We start from the raw sequence: 19782 nt of genomic DNA on the forward strand, positions 1-19782 counted from the left end.
CCAATTAGTTCCATCATGAAAGTTCTGCTCTGTCTCTTCTAACTGGATATTTAATTTTTTACTGTTCCACGACTGGACCATTATTTTCAGTACGTGATGAAGAATCAAAGAAGAATGTCTTTTGTCATTTTTATTGTAATGTTTCACTATACTAAGTGTGAGTGGGTAGAACTTGTACCAATTTGGAAAAGTGAAAGTTCATTGGGTAAGACAAAAGCATTTTATGTTGATATTACAACTTAATTTCAAGAGAGTGAATTTTGATATTAGTTTTTTTTTAAATCTCCACATTCAATATGAACTGGATTGAAAATGTCAGTGGCAATTTTTTAATGAGGTTCTGTTCTTCATACAATTTTTTGTTAATGTTGCTTTAATTATACAAATAGTGTAAACTAATTGAATACTATTACAAGTTGAAATTTTGGAAAAACATTTTGGCTTTCTTCTCATCATTACATATAAATTAGGAAACCTGGAGAAAGTATTTAAATACATTAATGAAACTCTCAAGACGAAGTTTCTTTCAAATACAAATCGAAAGACGCATAATCAGAAACGGCTACTATCAAAAACTTGAACGTAGAATTAAAACTTTATCTCATTCAGTTTGTACTCCAACCGTTCCATTTTCTAATATTATATAAAATGATTTGAAATTCCTGAAATAACCAATACAAGGAATAGCTGAAAATAACAATTGTATTAAGCAAATAACCCTAAAATGAAATTATATTGAAATATTATACAATTAAAAAAATTGAATCCAAAAAATCAAGATTCGACCCAAGTTATTTAACGACGTTTCGATAGTTAGTCTTCTCTCTCGCCGTTTCACCGGTTTAGTGGGAGATGACTGTTTGGCGAGAGTTTGTCATTTTCTGCTTGATTATGGGTTTTCATATGTTGCGTATGTCTACACGCTAGCTTGGCTGAATACGTTGTTGGACAAGATTTATGCGGCTTCCTTAAACTTCCTCCTGAACCAGTGTTCCTCCCTGTGTATGATTTCAGCATGGGACCACTCGATGTTATGTTGATGAGTTCAAACTTGCTCTGCTATTCCTGATTTGCTGGTTTCCCCTCGCTGTGTATGTTTCTTGTGCTTGGCAATGCGAACTTTCAATGGTCCCTTAGTTTCACCGATATAATACGCGTTTGGTGGCCTGGTTTTTGTGAGGCTGCTACGAACAGTGTTTCCGGATCTGAAGCAGATTATGGTGTTGTACTTGGGCCCAATTCTTCTTATCCTTTCCGACAATCCTCTGATGTAGGACAGTGCAAGCACTAGTTGTGACGGCGTCTCTTCCTTGCGAGGCTCTTGCTGTCTTTTAGCCAAAGTCTGTTCCACCATCACTTTGGAGTAACCATTCCGTTGAGATCATATTTGATGATGCCTAGTTCCTTCTCGAGACCTTCCTTCGTATTAGAGCTCGAAAGCACGGTCTGCTAGAGTCTTGATGATGCCTATTTTAGTCGATTGATGGTGGTTGAATTCGTGGTTCAGATACTGTCCCGAGTGAGTAGGTTTTTTGGTATAAGGATGTTTCCCACTTGGTCCTCTTCACCAATACGTCTAAGAATGACAATTTGTTGTGGACTCCATTGGTGGAAGTGATGAGAATGAGAGGACTTACGCTGTTGATGTGCTTCAGGAAGGCATCTAGTTCCCATGGTTCCATATTATGAAGGTGTCATCAAAAAATCTCAACCAGAAGGAGTTTTTTGTGGTCTTCTTCAATGGCCATAGTTTCAAACCACTCCATATATATATATATATATATATATATATATATATATATATATATATATATATATATATATATATATATCTTTCATCTTGTGTAAATAATTCGTCTTTCAGTTGGAAATGCCATACCATAATTTCAAATTATTTCATTTAATATTAGACAATGGTAGGCCGAAGTAATGAAATTCGCCATGAAACATTGTCAACCATCTTCATACAATATTTTATTTCTATTTTCATTGCTACACACACAAAGTTAGTACATCAACACAAAAACGTAAATTTCACTATACCCATTATACAAAAAATCTTTAACCACATAGTAACATACCTTAATTCTCAGATATTACATCAAGACTAGTGTTGCATCACTTGCGATTAGAAGGCGCTATACTACCTTTTTTTCAATTAGAAAGTGAGGTCTTGTGATACCTCATTTAATAGATATTTTATTTTTCCATGCAATTTTTTATTTTTGGGAATCGGATCACCCTGAGTAATTGGTTGAGTTTTAAAGAACTGCAAATAAATGAAACATAACATAACTTCAAGAAAAATGTATTCAAAACTCATTTCAATTCATTCCAATTAATGTTTGAAATGTTCACCATTTACTTTCTGACAATAATATTTATTTGCAAATTAGTTTTTTACATTATGGAATTATTTTTGGATAGCTTTGTTAAGAACACCTCTTGAGCTCCGGTTGTGAAACATACACTTTGAGTTCACGAATTCCGCAAAAAAATCAAAGCGTCATATCAGGTAATCTGGCAGGTCGTTCTAATGGACGTTTGCCAATCTGGATAGTTGTCATCAAGTCAATTTCGGACCAGCCTGTCTTAATAAAGAGAAACTTCATCTTGCTGAAACTTAACATCAGTTGAAATCTCATTTGGTTTTGTCAATTATCCAAACCGTTAGACGTGTAGATGTGGTCCTTTAGAAGAGCTCAATCAACTTACTTGATATGACGCGTCTAGATATTTTTAAGTGGATATGTGACATCTGAAGTGTTCTGTACATAACCACAGTTCGTTTGAGAACTAATGGAAAGGAAATGAGGTGCTTGCAATGAAATTACTTTAGAAACATTTCATAATGTGAAAAATAAATTTGCAAATAGACTTTATCAATGTCGGGAGTAAATGTTGAACTTTTATTGGAACAAATTGTATTTTTAAATCAAAATTGTGATATTCATCGTTTGTTCACAGATTCTCGAAACGCATATAAGACTGACAATTAGGTAGGTACTCTGGAACGGGATATTTAATTTCCACACAATAAAAAAAGTTGAATAGACACGGTATCACAAAATCCCCCTTTTTTTGGAAAAAAAGTTTCTAACGCCCTCTCGGTGGCGAGTGATGCAACCTTATTTTTTCTTATCAAAAAGTACTAAAAATGATACTTTTTACATGAATTATATGCGACATAGAAATCTTGCCTGTTTAAAAATTGAGAAGTAATTATTTTCGTCTGTACTCCACAGGGTGTTCCTTAAACACATGCTAATATTTAAGGAGGTAATTCTTAGACCCATTTTAAGAAAAAAACTTCCTATGGACCTATGTCCTAAACGCCTTAACTTTTGAGATACAGGGTGGCAAAGTTTTCAAAAATAATCAGTTTTTTAATAATAACAGATAATTTTGTTGACATCTTTGGCATATTTGGTACATATGTTCCATGCCTCAAGGCGCTTTTTCTGATGTACACAAATTTGTATTTTTTCATACGGGTTTCGCATTGAATATTTTTGGGGAAAAAGTACTACGCCAATGCTTTCTTTTCAAAATAAAATAATTTTTAAAATCCTCATGATTTTCACTCAAAAAAATAAAAATCGAAAGAAAGCAAATTAAGAAATTAGATCAATTCTAAAATGAATGAGAATCTGAAAATTGCTTCATAACGCATTACCAATTCCCTAATAATATTTTAAAACATAATCTGCAAAAAAATAAATTTTTCACAAAAACGAGTTTTATTTTATTTTGTGACAGTAAGTCTAAACGAATAGCACAAATTTGTTGATTAGTAATAATACCAAAACTGATTATAAAAATTGTTGAAAGTGGCCACCTGCACTTAGTATGCATGCTTCCGCCCTTCTACGCATGGAATTACGCACCCGTTCAAATATTCCCGGCGTATTTCATATAGTTTCACACGAGGCAACTATTCGCTCTCTTAAATCTTCTAAAGTATTAACGGGAGTTTTATACACAAGAGTTTTAAGGTGACCCCATAAAAAAAAATCTAAACTGTTGAGATCGGGGGATCTTGCTGGCCATTGCTGAGGTCCTCCGCGACCTATTCAACGATTAGGATAAACTGTATTTAAATGGTTTCGGACAATTACACTGAAATGAGCAGGGGCGCCATCGTGCATGTACCATATTCGATTCCTTAACGCAAGTGGCACATCTTCCAATAACCCAGGAAAGTCTTCTTCGAGAAAGTGTAAATAAGAACGACCATCAAGGCGTCTTATATCCCTATTGAATGATCACCTATAATTCCTGCCCATACATTAACCGAAAATTGGTGTTGGAAATGGGTTTCGGTTATTGCATGGGGATTTTCTTCAGTCCACACATGATTGTTATGGAAATTTTGAATGGCATTCCGAGAAAAATTTGCTTCGTCTGTGAACAAAATTAGTGTCTCAAACTGCGGATTTAGTGCAATACTTTGTAGATACCACTGACTGAAGTTCATACGCTGTGGAAAATCTCTGGGGAGATTTGCCTGCACTCTTGAAATATGGTATGGGTATAACAAAAAATCAATCAAAATACGCCAAACAATTTGATGACAAATATCCAGAGTTCTAGCGATCTTCCTCGTACTCGTCTCAGGATGTTCCTCAATTTCTTGCAGCACCGCTTCCTCAATTTCAGGAGTTCTTACTACACGAGGTCTACCTTCCGGAGTCCCTTATTTCTTGAAACTACCAGTTTCCCCAAGTCGACGATGAATATTTGAAAAGGTTCGGCTATCTGGATATCTTTCCTGATAAATGCGCCTGGCTTCTGTTGCATTACCATCGGCAAGGCCATATACGTAATGCATTTGCGCCATTTCCGCATTCGTATAATTTACCATATTTACTGATATTCAGAAAAACAGCGGACTACCAAAATAACTTCAATAACACTTCAAAATCAATCAAAACGCGCTGTGACAGTTTTTAACACCAACAACTTACTTTGAACCAACATCAATATTAGCTACTGACGTTTGTACATACAGAGAATTCGTTTTTTATTGCTATGGTGGGTACGCTGTTTTTTCTGCTTTTAATCTTTAAAAGAAATCACATATCGACAAACTCCATATTTCCAAGAGGTGCAATAAATAAATTCTGCTACGCGTCATTTATTCCAGGATAACTAAATTTATGTTTTCAAAAATTATTAAGCGGTGCTGCGTTATGACGTAATTTTAATTGAGAACAGTGCATCTGACAACAAACAAATACCTTTTAGATCCTCAATTATTTTGCAACAAATCTGATCTCTTAGTTTGCTTGCAGTCGATGCACGATACCGCATCAGATTTTTAAGGAATTTGTCCTTAAGTAAAGCGATTTTTAAATTTTTTGAGCGAAAACCATGCGTCGGACAAAGAAAACCCAGCAAATCAAATGTGCTCAAAAATGTATGGAAATTTTAAAAATAATTTTTAATTCAAGATAAAGCAGTGGCGTAGTATTTTTTTCGCCAAAAATATACATTTCAAAACTCGTACGTACGCCACTGGCAGAGAAAATTAAAAAAATTGTACATCAGAAAATGCGCCTTGAGGCATGGAACATATGTACCAAATATGCCAAAGATGTCTACAAAATTATCTCAGTTATTATTAAAAAACTGATTATTTTTGAAAACTTTGCCACCCTGTATCTCAAAAGTTAAGGCGTCCATAGGACGTTTTTTCCTTAAAATGGGTCTAAGAATTACCTCCTTAAATATTAGCATTTGTTTAAGGAACACCCTGTATACAGGGTGTAACTAAATAAGTGTAAAACATTTAAGGAGGTGATTCCTCATCGAAAAAAAGATAGGATCTTTCACATAAAGAAACTTCATTGGAGCATCCCTTGTTAAGATACAGCCCCTTAAATGGGGTAAATAAAAGTTGTATAACAATTTTTTCAGAAGCACTGAAAAAGTTACAATATTGAAATTAACCTGACGTTTTGTACTACCAAAAAGACAATTAGCCAGTAATTTATTTGGTTTACCCCATGGTTGTAAGGAGTGGAAAACGCAACCCCTAAAATTTATTTCCAATGTAACTTTTTGTCTTATTATTTGTTTACCATTTGAATAATTTTTTGTTGCGAACTGGTTTATTTTGGGCAAAAAACCCAAGAGACATTTTTTGCTTAGAATGAAACAGGCTAACGGAAATACATTTTCAAATGGTAAACAAATAATACGACAAAAAGTTACATTGGAAATAAATTTTAGGAGTTGCGTTTTCCACCCCTTACAACCATGGGGTAAACCAAATAAATTACTGGTTAAGTGTCTTTTTGGTAGTACAAAACGTCAGGTTAATTTCAATATTGTAACTTTTTCAGTGCTTGTCAAAAAAATTGTTATACAAATTTTATTTACCCCCTTAAAGGGGCTGTATCTTAACAAAAGGGATGCTCCAATGAAGTTTCTTTATATGAAATATCCTTTTTTTCGATGAGGAATCACCTCCTTAAATCTTTTACACTTATTCAGTTACACCCTGTATATACAGGCTCTGGTTTCATAAGCGAACGACTATTAGGATCTTGAAAACCTTCAAAATCACAAGGTGGGTTAAATTATTCCGGTTGTTTATTTCTGTTAAACGGTGCAGTGAAATCTAAAAAAGCATTAGGCGTTATCAAGACATTTGAATACATTAAAAAAAATTATTACATCATACACACTTTCATTTTTTGGTGTCATGAAAGACTTTTCATTCAATAATGACCACTTTCAAATTTATTTTCTGTGAAATTTTGTAGACATTCCTGTTTTGCATTCAGCCATGTATTACGCTTATTAGTGTCCGAGCGAAAGTTCGGTTTCTGTCGAGTTTTGGCAAAAAACGAAACCGAAACTGCATTCGGAAGTTCCCGCGCTGTGATCGGTCATGTTCGGCGCGTTGAATTTCATACAAGCGACGAAGACATTTTGCCGCGTTCACAGGCCTAATCATGTCGTGACTCGTGAATTACTTTGTGATTTACTTTGTTTATTACATAAATATTAAATACCTATTGTGATAGCAGGTAACAACTTAAATAAGTCGGGTGATGACTCACCCGAAGACGATTGTGGATACTAACAATCGAAACGTCGTGAACTAACTTGGCTTGAAATCTTTTCACCTTTTTATTTTTATCTTTATTTTCATTTTGTATTTCTTTATTTTTATTTTTTGTTCAATTGTTTTATTTTTACTTGTATTTTATTTCACTATTATTTCATTTCAGTTTTTTTGTTTAATTTTATTTGATATTTAATGTTATTTACAGCTATTTATTTTTAATTTTTTTTTTTTAGTTGTTTCAGGGATTTCAAATCATTTCATATTATATTAGACAATGGAAGTTCGAACTAGTGAAATTCAAGTAATTTTATGAATTGAAGGTGTTATATTTATTTAGGAGTAATTAATTTTTGGGAAAGAAAGTTTTTGGCTTTCTACTACTCCATCTTGGTACAAAAAAGAAGGATGAGGTATTCTTCCAAAGAAAGGAAGGAAGTAACTCTATACATAGATGTGTAGATCATGCAAAGAAGTAACTTTCAGACACAAACTGAAAGAAAGTCCTCCTGAAACAGCTACTTTCATATAAACATTGAATTATACGAAAGAAAAAATTCTTTCGAAACAAATACTTCTATATGAACACTGAATTATACAGAAGATACTTTTCTCTACTCAGTTCGTATTTCAAACATTCGTTGTTGAATAAAAATCAGATATCATTCACATGAGTTCTACTTTGAATGAATGGTAACAAATTGCACTCACATAGAACACTGCCATCCTCACTGGTATACACCGATGTTTCGCCTTAAGACACTTGCCCTAAGGCTCTTCAGTACCAAATTGGATAACATTATAGAAAATACACACACTTCATTCATGAATTACGATTTTTTAATGTCACGGAATAAGCTTGATCTGCTTATGTCATCGATGACATCGTAATGACATTCATTCACCTATTTGATTTAATCCCAGCCAAGAGGAATCTTATTTGAATTGAAGGGGTTATATTTTTTTAGGAGTGATTAATTTTTGGGAAAGTTTTTGGCTTTCTACTACTCCATCTTGGTACAAAAAAGAAGGATGAGGGAGTCTTCCAAAGAAAGGAAGGAAGTAACTCTATACTTCTTTTTTGAACCAAGATGGAGTAGTAGAAAGCCAAAAACTTTCTTTCCCAAAAAAGTAATTTTATGTTTAATATTTTTTAAAAACCATTTATAATATTCAAAAGAAGGATCTACACCTATTCAAATAAACACCTCACCTATTTTAAGTATTTTTAGGATGCAATTAATATTTTTTCTTAAATAAGGGTTTGTTATGTTGATTATAATGTCGAAGACTCCATAACGTTGTGATTTAAAGATAAAACAATAAAGACTAACTGTTTATAACAACGTTTTCTTAATTTTTTTCCCCAAAACATAATCCTAGTAAGGAAGTTTCGGTTTCGGCCGGAACTGGGACCGTTGCCGAAATTCGTTTTCGGTTTCGGTCGTAAGAACCAGTTTCGGTCGGACACTAACGTAATGTAAAATTGTCACGTCAAAATTTGTGGACTGTTCAGGATTGTTTTCTTACTTGAGAGAAATTGAACTTTTTTGAAGATTTCAAACAACTCAGAATTCTCTTCAAGTTATGCATGTTGGGAAATCCCAACCTTCTCCTTGTTCTTTCCCTCTTCTCATTACCTCTCCTTTTCTTTTCTCTCATTTTTATTTTTTTAATTTTTATTCATTTTTTTACTATTATTTTTTTCTATCTTCATGGCCCAAAATTTCCCAACTTTTTCCCAAGTCGCAAAAGCAGGGGGGGCTCCCCCCATGGCGACGGCCCTGCTTACATTATTATATTTTGTGAACTAGTATCGCAGTCATTGCAGATTTTCTATTGAAGGTCTTAAAAATCATGAGGAGGATATCGATAAACTCCCATTTCAGTAATGTCCAAATGAAAAAATTCAAAAGAGTAAGGTCCGCTGACCTTGTGGGTCACCAAGTCGGACAATTATTACCAATCAACATGCTTTTTCTCCATCTATTAAAAAAAAATCTGCATAATTTATATCGGTATGCAGGTGCACCATCTGTTAAAATCTTGTTTTCCGTTAACCCGCTGTCGACCCCCTACCAACGACAACTCTCAAAATTGAAACTTGTGCGAGCTGAGGGCTAACGAGGTCTTACCTTTTAACGTGTGGTTCTCAGCACGGGTTGGAGGATAGATTGATTGAGTGCGTGGATCAAACCAACCACGTCAACCCACCAGACTACCGTCCCACCATCATATTAATGATATCGAATATACAATATACCAATTCAAACTTTGATACCAAAACGTTCTTGGAAATTTATATCACGGATTCGACGCTTGTTCTCATCACTCCAATAAAAGTGAACATGCCATTATTGGTGTACATACTTCAATCTGTCCACATATTTTTTAAACGAATGCTATTGCAATACTCATCTTCATTATCCAATTTTATGTACGTAGTCACCAAGTTTTGAATTATGCACTTTATGAATGTTATACGGGGGATACTTGCATTTTCAAAAATTGTGGAAAAATTTTTAATTATGGGATTCTCACGGATTTTCGCGGTTTTTTCTGGGATGATACTACATGATGGTAGGAATTCAGAACACTTTTTATTTTCAGTCGGACTCAATTAGTTTTCGAGATATAGCCTGTCAAAGTTTGTATGATGTCATATTTACCACTTTTGAAGCAATAAACGATTGCAATAGACATATTTTGACACACTTTATATTAGCTTCGACTGTATGTATGTATGTTTGTTTGTATGTCAGTTTGTTTGTAACTCTCAAGCTGGGAATCTGTATTTTACAGAATTATCGACATTATTGCTTGATCTATTCGCGGACAGATGACGCTGTACGTAACCTCCTTGATATACTGACATTATTGCTTGATCTATTCGCGGGCAGATGGCGCTGTAAGTAACATCCTTGATATATCGTCAATATTGCTTCATCTATTCGCGTGCAGATGGCGCTGTACGTAACTCCTTGATATAAATCGAACTCACTTTACATGTTTTTTTCATTTGAAAAAAGTATTTTTTTTTTCATTAACACGCGCGCCTGCTGTCTTCCTTGGGCTTGATTGCTGATTTTCAGGCTCCCTCTCCGGAATCGGAAAATATCAATGGTCATTTTTCTAAACAATATACGGCTGATTGATCACAAAGTTTAGATAAAATAAATATAGTTTAAAAAGACTAAAAAACACGCTTTTATAGCACACGAAACTAAAAAATAAAAAAAGTTTTTTTATTTTTTAAATATTTTTCACTGTTTAGTTCGATGTTCTTCAAAAGCGTGTTTTTTAGTTTTTTAACCTTTATTTATTTATTTAACACATATTTTTCCATATCATCGTACCTTTTTCTACCCCCTTTTCATTCACTTACTGCTAACTTTCTTGAAATTAGATTGAACTTCCATAATTTGACAGGTACTTAGGTATCTATATAACACAAGTCACTTTTTGTAAATTGCATTAAATTTCACAATTGGGATTAGAAAATTCTCTACCATATTTTTCAATAATCACTCAAAAACTTATAACGTTTTTGACTTTTTTAACTTCTATTTGGATAAATATTCGTTTTGAGGGCACCCGGCGATTTTGAAAAAATGTTTGAGTGTACTTACGTATTTTGATGTGTAAATTACGAATCCGAAAGAAAAAAGCGGCGCTCTCCCTTATTTACAAAGCTACGGCCCTTCAAAGTTCAGAAAAGGGAAACTTTTCAGCCTTCTTTTTCACACAAGCACACACACACAAGCATTTATTCACTAGGTCACCTTCACATCTTATTCCTCCTTAATTGACACTTTTCAATTCAACAATCAACATTTTTCTTATGAGAAACCTAATTTAAAAACGAATGCTTGCATCAGTCGCAGAAACTATGCCATTAACCTTTAAAACGTAAAATACAGAGATATATAACCAAAAAGCAGCTCCATACATTTTTTAACATTTTTATTGGAAAAATGTTGATTGTTGAAGTGAAAAGTACGGAAGCGCAGAAGGGCCACATATTTTTATTATTTCTTTCTTGGAAATTACGACTTTAATCTCAAAATTTCGACTTTCATCTCGAAATTTCGACTTTGATCTGGTAATTTCGAAATTACGACTTCAAACTCAAAATTTCGAGTTTGAGTTTCGACATTAAAATCGAAATTTCGAGTTTGAAGTCGTAATTTATAGATTCAAAGTCGTAATTTCTAAGAAACTTCTGCGCTTCCGTAGAAAAGTGTGTTTTTAAATAGTTGATCTTGTGAAAAAGAAGGCTGAAAAGTTGACCTTTTCTGGACTTCGAAGGGCCGTAACTTTGTAAATAAGAGAGAGCGCCGCTTTTCGGATTCGTAATCTACGCATCAAAATACGTAAGTACACTTACTTAAAAAAAAATTCAAAATCGCCGGGTGCCCTCAAAACGAATAATATTCACCTTATTTTTAGTCGGACTCAATTACTTTTCGAGATATACCCTGTTAAAATTAGTATGATGTCATATTTTACCTTTTTAAATAAATATTCGAAAATACGCTCTGACATAATACGTGTTCCGGACATATGTTCATGAGAAATTTTGTTCTTAAAACCCTCTGAAGTTTCATACCGTAGTTGTCTCTTACTGTTTACAAAATACCTATGCCTATACTCGAATTTATTTAGTCCTATATATATGTTTGAAAAATATTGAAGGCATCTATTCTCATTCACACCGATTACCAACAATGTATTTTTCTAATAGAATAATGTTTTGCTTATAAAGTCACTTGGCAATTTTTCATAATAAGCGGAACAGCCGTAGGTGCACCATCTAATATCTTATATCCATATTACCTTTTATTTCCAGGACCGCTAAGATCCACCACTCCTGTCAATTACGAAATATTGATGAAAACTCCAAAACTGAGGGAAGCAAATTATTTCACTACTTCCACTTCAGGCTTGAATAACCAACATATTTTCCCCACTTCGAACCCTTCAGAAGTTATTCTTGACTTCCCAGAGAAATTGATCCCCCACACTCAAGCGGTCAATAATGCTAGTTACGTACCGATAAGTGACAAAGAAGACGAATATGTTGAAGAGGATGAAACTACGTATACCGGATTTTTACCATTCTTGAAAATGGTTCAAAATAAGCTGATGAAATATAAAATTACATCGCATGAGAGTAAAATATCTGTCTTAACTCATTTGAGAGATAATTTATTGAAGAATATTCGTAAGTTGAAATGAGTCACTGAACTAAACACATATCAATTTATGGTCAATATTTTATTTTTTAGATCATAGAATATCGAAATTGTGGAAACCAACAACTTCTCGTGAAGCTCGAGGTTATAAAAATGAAGAACATCATATGGAATTTCCATCTAATGAAGGTGCTCTCATGACTATTGGATTTCTTACTTTTGCAGTGTTCCTGATAAAGTTGGTTATGGTAAGTGATAGTAAATGGAAATGCGAAAGAAGCACGGATAATTTACCAGGACAGATATTTTAACAGAGTAATTCCATGTGCTAAAACATTTAGAACGCTACATGCAAGATTATGTGAAACTGGGAGTTTTTATAAAAATGGAAGACCAGAAACTGTAACATCACCTGAACTAGAAGAAGCTATATTTGATGCGATAGAAGAAGATCCTTCAAATAGTACCAGGAAGATTGCTCTGCAGCTGGAAGTCAGCCCAAAAACCGTATGAACAGTTCTGAAAAGAAAACCTTCTATACACAAGCAACGAAAAAGTTGTATTTTTAGTTGATTAATCTGAAAAAATTAAAAACTACAACAACAAGTCAGTGGCGTCCTTTTTTTCCAATATTATTGGCTGTGGTGCCCACTGAGACTCCACATGACTTGATAATTTCAATCTAGTTAGGACTAAGTAAGTGCCTTATTACGTCGAATAACTATAGCAAATTTCACCCAAATTCTTGTAAGGAGATTTATGATGTTTTATAAATACGGTTTTTTCAACTTCAACGACCTTTATCTCAGAAACGAAGCAAATCTGGACATATGCGATTGCGAGTTTTACGAATATGGAAGAAGCTATTGAAGCTGTGAAGAAAAATGAAATATGCTGGCAACTAGCTTCTAAAGTGTTTAACTTGGCTAGAATTGACTCTTAGAAGATATGAACTGAAACAAAATAAAGTCTTATCTCTAATAACAAATTAAACTACGTGTAGTATTAGCATAGATATAATCACGTTTGAGATGAAACAAGAGTTGGTTGAACATATTAAGCTACTGGAAACGAGATTGTTTGAGTTCACACGGAAGCAAGCTCTGGAATTGTCCTACTGTTTGCAGACGTGAATAATATTCTTCATTATTTTAATTATAACAAGAAATTGGCAGGCAAATTTATTGTTGGTAGGATTTCGACGAAGACACCCGGACATATCATTGAGGAAACCGGAAGCGACTTCAGCTGCGAGAGCCCAAGCCTTAAACAGCTGCAAATAGTACTTTTCCCAATAATTATCGATACATTATCCTAAGCAATACAATTTCTCCGCATATCAACAAAGACCCCAAAAGGTGTTCGGCTACTACAGGGCGTAAGTAGGTTGGGGCTTAACTAATGCTGAAAATGGGTCTCATGTGCATTTGCATAAGTGCAGATGGCTATTTTGTCCTGCCGTACTTAACCATGAAAGAGAAATTGATAGAAGAAGCTCCAATCGGTAGTTTGCGAATCACCTGTATTTTATAAATGTTTGTTGAATAATGAAAGCGAGCCTTGTTGACGAAGTGTTTTCGGTAGTTAATAAACATATCAGTCATAAATGAATTGAAAATTGAATACTCACAAAAGAGCATGGAATTATTATAGTGGACTTGCACATATACCACATGCAACCGTCAGACTTGTCTTTCTATGATCCGCTGAACACCTATTTCAATCAAGAAGTGAGCACTCGGTTGAAGAGCTACCCAGGCAGCGTTGTGACTCACTGTCAAATATGTGTGACACTAAACAAAGTTAATGGTACAGAAACAACGGTTCAAAATACAGTACTGGGTTTCAAAACATTATGGCAAAATACAATGGCATCAGAAGACGTATCCATGCTCTCTACAGGTCCATATCAGATTGAAGAAGGCAGTTCGACATCACTGATAGATGCAGGCATATCAGCTGCATACATTCTCAACATCCATATCTGGAGACACACCTGCTGCAATACCTACGACATCCACCTCTAGTTTGATACTCCAAGACATGAATATCAATGATCCAGTCAGCGTGACATCTCCAGTACTGAAAGGAATAAATGTTGGAGGACGAAAACCATCCAAGAAACCAACAGTATTGTTGTTAACTTTTACAGCAAATCCGCTAGAGCAAAATCCGCTCCTCCATCTCTTGCAAAGAAAAAAAATCAAGAAAGATCAAAAGCTTTTATTTTGTGTTCCCACATGTTTGAGTTGTGGAAGAAGGCATCATGTATCATTTGCAAATGTTCCGACAAATACAAAGTGTTTTACATGTAAACTATAAATGTAATGGACTGATTTTTGGTACAAATTTGGTGCGTTATTTTATCCATACCACATATTTAATTTTAGCCACCTAGGGCGGACAAAACAGTTTTTTCAGAAATGTTCAATGATTAATTTGTTTTTTGATTAAGTTAATTGATCTCCATGATTCTAACTACGTGTCAAACCAGAGTTAAAAATTATCAATAAATAAAGATGCTGGTATATCATTTTGTACGCCTCTCCCTTGGGTGAATATAATCTCTATGAATTGATTCAAAGATCATTACTCTTCCATATGAACTATGATATACTATCGGATTGGAATGCCTTTTTGAAAAGTTGAACGTGAAAGTAAACTTCAAAACTTTTTGCTCACTATTTTAAAATTATTGGAAAATTTATCTTCGAATTTCTACCCAAATTAAATGATGTGTGTCTAAAAGTGTACCCTGCTAGATATAAATAGAGGCCAGATTTATAGTTTAGAATTTGTCTACTCACCTCCTGAAGATGCCGGCTTGGTTGGTGAAACACACGTCGAGAAGAGGTTTGCAGCTCTGGTGTTTGGACAGGAGTTCCAGATCTACGTTTCTTTCAAAATTATGGAATTGTTTTCAAGACTCAATTTCTCTACAAATTGAAGCCTACACGAATCATAACATTCTGAAATTTACGGGTTTACACTAAAATTTAATGAATCAAGTATGTCCCTATACATTATTAATTTAATCCATCTTGACTGAATCTACCTCGACAGAAGTCGAGGTGGATATGCTCCAATATATTCAAAAACTAAAAATTTGAATTTCAGATGGAAGTATATTTCTTTTGGAAACATTTTGGAAAAATAACCTGTTTCCATGTAACCTCTCTGTTTAATTCGTGAATATGTCTAAAATCGTCCTTGTAACTGATGAAAATGTTAGATCAATGTTAAGAATATTTCGAGTACCTCCCGAAGTGGCATTTAGTCAATATCTGCCATTCTGAAGAAGATTACTGAATCAAATGTACTGAGAAAAATACAGGAGTCCAATCTGAAGTTCGTGCCTGTAAAAAAAATTATGCACAGCTCAGGAAACTCCACTAGAAATATAACTCATGTAGAGAGAGACGTCAATAATGGAATATCCAACAATGGATATAAATCTCTCAATCTCATTTTATTGAATATACAGTCCTTAAGAAATAAAATTGATGAATTATATATATTTTTGGATAGCCTAAGTTTTCCAAGTCTACTCCTATTGACTGAACACTGGTGCAATGAAAATAAACCTATTGATATACCTGACTACACGGTGGAATCTAGTTATTCCAGAAAGTCTTCAAATCATGGGGGAACTGCCATTCTGATGAAAAATAATGCTGTTATTGATTTCATGTTCACTCATGTTGACAAATTTAATGGATTAGTAGAAGATACAAATTTTGAATTTTCTATCTGCCACTGTAAGGCAAATAATTTATATATTTTGTGCATATATCGTTCTCCCTCCTCAGATGTTAATATATTTTTGAATAATTTAGAATTAATACTGTCTCAATTATCTGTTAATTGTTCTTTGATTGTTGCCGGCGATTTCAATATTAACTATAATGATCTTGAATCGCCAGCCACCGATTCTCTGAAAAACATAATTTTGTCATTTAACTTAACTATGCATGTTAAATCCAATACCCGTATCTTACAATTTTCATCTACTCTCATTAACTATATTTGTAGCAACTTTGATGAGCAGAAAGTATTATGTTCAGTCAGCTCTTTAGGTTTATCTGACCATGAGGCGGTTTGCTGCTCAGTGCCGTTCTGGTTGTCAAAGAAGAAAAACAAATGTGAATATTGAAGACTGTTTAGCAGGACAAATTATAATAGGTTCTATCAGAATTGTCTTCAGACTGACTGAGAAATTAATCTATCACATAATGATCCTTTCCCCATTCCCATTCTTTCCTTATTATATATTAATGACCTCACCAAGCTTAATATTTCTGGGAAGTTCACCTTATTTACAGATGACACTACCATACTTTGGAATAATAAAAACACGTGTGAGTTGCACAAAATAATCTCTGCCGACTTGAAAAAAGTTAAAGGTTGGTGTGATTCAAACATTTTATCTTTTAACTCAACTAAAACAAATTTATTATCATTTAGATGCTCAATCAATGAACTTTTTTTGAAGACAGATCACTGGAATCTAAAAATAGCACTAAATTTCTAGGAGTCTTCATTGACCAGAATTTAAAATTTGTGGATCATGTTAAACAACTCACTGGAAAAGTCTCCTCTCGCTGTTATGCGGTTAGAGTGATTTATAAAGAATTGGGGTTCAGCACTGTAAAGATGGCGTACTTTGCACTCATAGATTCTCACTTACGCTATGGAATACTGTTTTGGGGAGCATGCAGTCCAACTTTATTCAAAAGTCTACTAATTTTACAGAAAAGGGCAATGAGGTATATAGGAAACTTTAAACCAATAGACTCGTGTAGAACCTTCTTCAAAAAACATAATATTCTAACGGTAACTGCATTATTTACACTGGAATCTGTGTGTTTAATAAATAAGCATATATTAAATTTTGCTGCATCCTCTTCCCATTATAACACCCGAAACTGCAGGCACACTCTGAAACTCACCGTGCCAACTAAAAACATTACCAGAGACTCCATATTTTACAACGATGGAAAAATGTACAATCATTTGCCTATGGACATCTGATCTGCCAATATAAATGACTTCCAATTTAGGAAGTTAGTCAAACAATTTCTATCTGATAGACCCTATTATACTCTGGATGAATATTTTAACGATAGCTTTTAACTAACTTACGCATATTTTTTGTCTTTACTTATTAATGAGCTCTTAAGTTGTTACTTTTTATGTCCACTCTTTTATAAACTTGACGTTTACTCTTTTATATGTACATATATTTTATATCCTCCATTTTAACATAGTTTGTACCCATGCACCATTTATATTTTTATTTTTATTTCAGTTGGTATGTATTGCATTTTTTTAAGTATGTACTACCCAAGCTTTGTCTACAAGATTATGTCTTATGATAATAAACCATATTATTATTAATATTATTATTATCAAATACATGGATTTTGTTTGAATGAAATTTGGTGTAAAAAGTAGAATAAAGTGCTCAAAAATACTTGAAATATTGACAGTTGCATACGGTGATTGTACTCTGAGTCTGAAACAGTTTACAAGTGGTACAAAGAATCCGAATGACGACGCTCGCCCTGGACGTCCCAGCACATCAACGACCAATGAAAATCTTGAGAATATGAAAAAATTGTTATGGAGAATCGTCAAATTACTATTAGAGAAGTTGATGAGGATGTCGGCATATCGGTTGGCTCATGCCATCCATTTCGGAACTTTTGGGCATGAACCGTCGTATGAGCTTCGCTCAGGAATTGTTGAATGACGTCATCGGCGATTCGGATTTACTCAAAAGGGTCATAACTGGTGACGAATCATGGCTATATGGTTATGACATCGAAATAAAAGTCCAATCATCCCACGCAAAATTCGATCAAATGTCAAGGTTTTGCTCACTGTTTTCTTCGATTAACGTGGCGTACAGTCAATAAGGAGTATTATTTTGAAGTTAAGGCACCGCTTGCGAGAAGCAATTCGAAGAAAATGTCCGGTATTGTGGAAAAACAATTCATGGCTTTCGCATCACGATTATACACCTGATCCCTCATCATTGCTTGTTCGTAGTTTTTTTGAGAAAATAATACAATAATCATGCCTCAGCCACCGTATTCACCCCCCCGCGACTTTTTCCTGTTCCCAAGATTGAAAGAACGGCGTTTTGCAACGATTGAGTACATAAAAACGAAATCGCCGAGAGAGCTCAAGTACATACCAAAAAGTGCATGTCACAACTGCTTCGATGATTTAAAAAAACGCTTGCACAAGTGTATTATATCTGAGAGGGACTATTTTGAAGGGGACAAAATAGAAATTGATAAACAAATGAATATTCTTCGAGAAAAATTAAAATTCACATTATATTTTGAACAGACAGCGTATACATTAATTCAACGATGCCTGTCAATCAAATCAGTTATTTTTGTGATTTAGTAACTTTTTCTAAGTAAATGACGATACTAACATAGTTTATTATTTAAAGCATTGATTCATTATTTATTATTTATTTCAGAAACTAGTCTATGCTCTGAAATACAAGTTTCAGATGTATGCATCTACTACAACGACTACTACGGCTGCAACCGTCCTTTTGTTGAACAGAAAAAAACGAGATGAAGATATCGAAAATGCTTCCAGAATATTGCAGTACATTGAAGAATTTCCACATATAGATGCAGATAGCATAACTACGATGAACAGAACTCCGTATAAGAAAACCAAAAAATAATTTATGTCAAAACCGAATCAGAAAATAATAATTATAAATCTATCCGTGATAATAATTACACATATTTCACAATACATTTTTTAAGACCAGTTTCGCCATACAGTAGCTTCATCAGTTGGACTGTTACATCAAACTAATCTGCAATGTCTTTTATATAACAGTAGGTAATCACAAAACTTGATTAAATAAATGAATATTTCTGGGTAAACAGGTAGATTCTGAAAAAACAATTATTTACTCAACATTAATAAAATAGTTTTCTTAAAATGTCAACAACTAACATATTTATAAATTACTTGTTTTCCTAGAAGTAACATTGTATTGTAATTGTTTTTCAAAATCTACATGTTTCATCAAAATTAATCTCTCATCTGTCTACTAAAGAGACGAGGAAAAATTAATTCCATGTGTATTGCTAGTATTTATAAACTATATTCACAAATAATAATCAAATGACCTCTGAATTCGAAAACGAACCTGACCTACTAAATTGAAAAACTCATGTATTCAAGAAAAGGGATATAAAATGGTGCGATGATATGGAAAAAAATGTGTAAATAAAAAATATATGAATTGCTATCTGTTTATTGCTCTAAAGAAAAATATGAGTCATATTCTACCTTTTTCATATTATATGACAGCATACTAACGTTGACAAGTTATATCTCTAAAAATAAAAAGTGTTTCGGAATTCTACCATTATGCAGTATCATCCCAGAAAAAACCGCGAAAATCCATGAGTATTCCATTAAGTAGCATTTTATTTTTTTCACAAATGACATTTGAAATATTGAAATTTA

The 19782-nt window shown here is 33.7% G+C and overlaps 1 protein-coding gene across 1 annotated transcript; it reads left to right on the forward strand.

Annotated features, from left to right (window-relative positions):
- Positions 1-88: 88 nt before the first annotated feature.
- LOC111505377 (uncharacterized) lies at positions 89-19666 on the forward strand. The gene is made up of 4 exons (XM_074180796.1): positions 89-205; positions 11925-12299; positions 12364-12518; positions 18767-19666. The coding sequence occupies exons 1-4, from the start codon at positions 97-99 to the stop codon at positions 18980-18982; spliced, it is 855 nt and encodes a 284-aa protein (XP_074036897.1). The 5' UTR covers positions 89-96; the 3' UTR covers positions 18983-19666.
- The last annotated feature ends 116 nt before the right edge of the window (positions 19667-19782 follow it).

This window comes from Leptinotarsa decemlineata, unplaced genomic scaffold (assembly GCF_025532065.1).
Source record: "Leptinotarsa decemlineata unplaced genomic scaffold, Ldec_3_MD MMD2_tig00026299_RagTag_RagTag, whole genome shotgun sequence".
NCBI classification, from domain to species: domain Eukaryota; kingdom Metazoa; phylum Arthropoda; class Insecta; order Coleoptera; family Chrysomelidae; genus Leptinotarsa; species Leptinotarsa decemlineata.

Coding starts and splice junctions, on each gene's coding strand:
- LOC111505377 (XM_074180796.1), top strand. CDS start 97: ATGAAGAATCAAAGAAGAATGTCTTTTGTCATTTTTATTGTAATGTTT. Junction 206..11,924: donor GAAAAGTGAAAGTTCATTGG/GTAAGACAAAAG, acceptor TTTTATTTCCAG/GACCGCTAAGATCCACCACT. Junction 12,300..12,363: donor TAATTTATTGAAGAATATTC/GTAAGTTGAAAT, acceptor TTTATTTTTTAG/ATCATAGAATATCGAAATTG.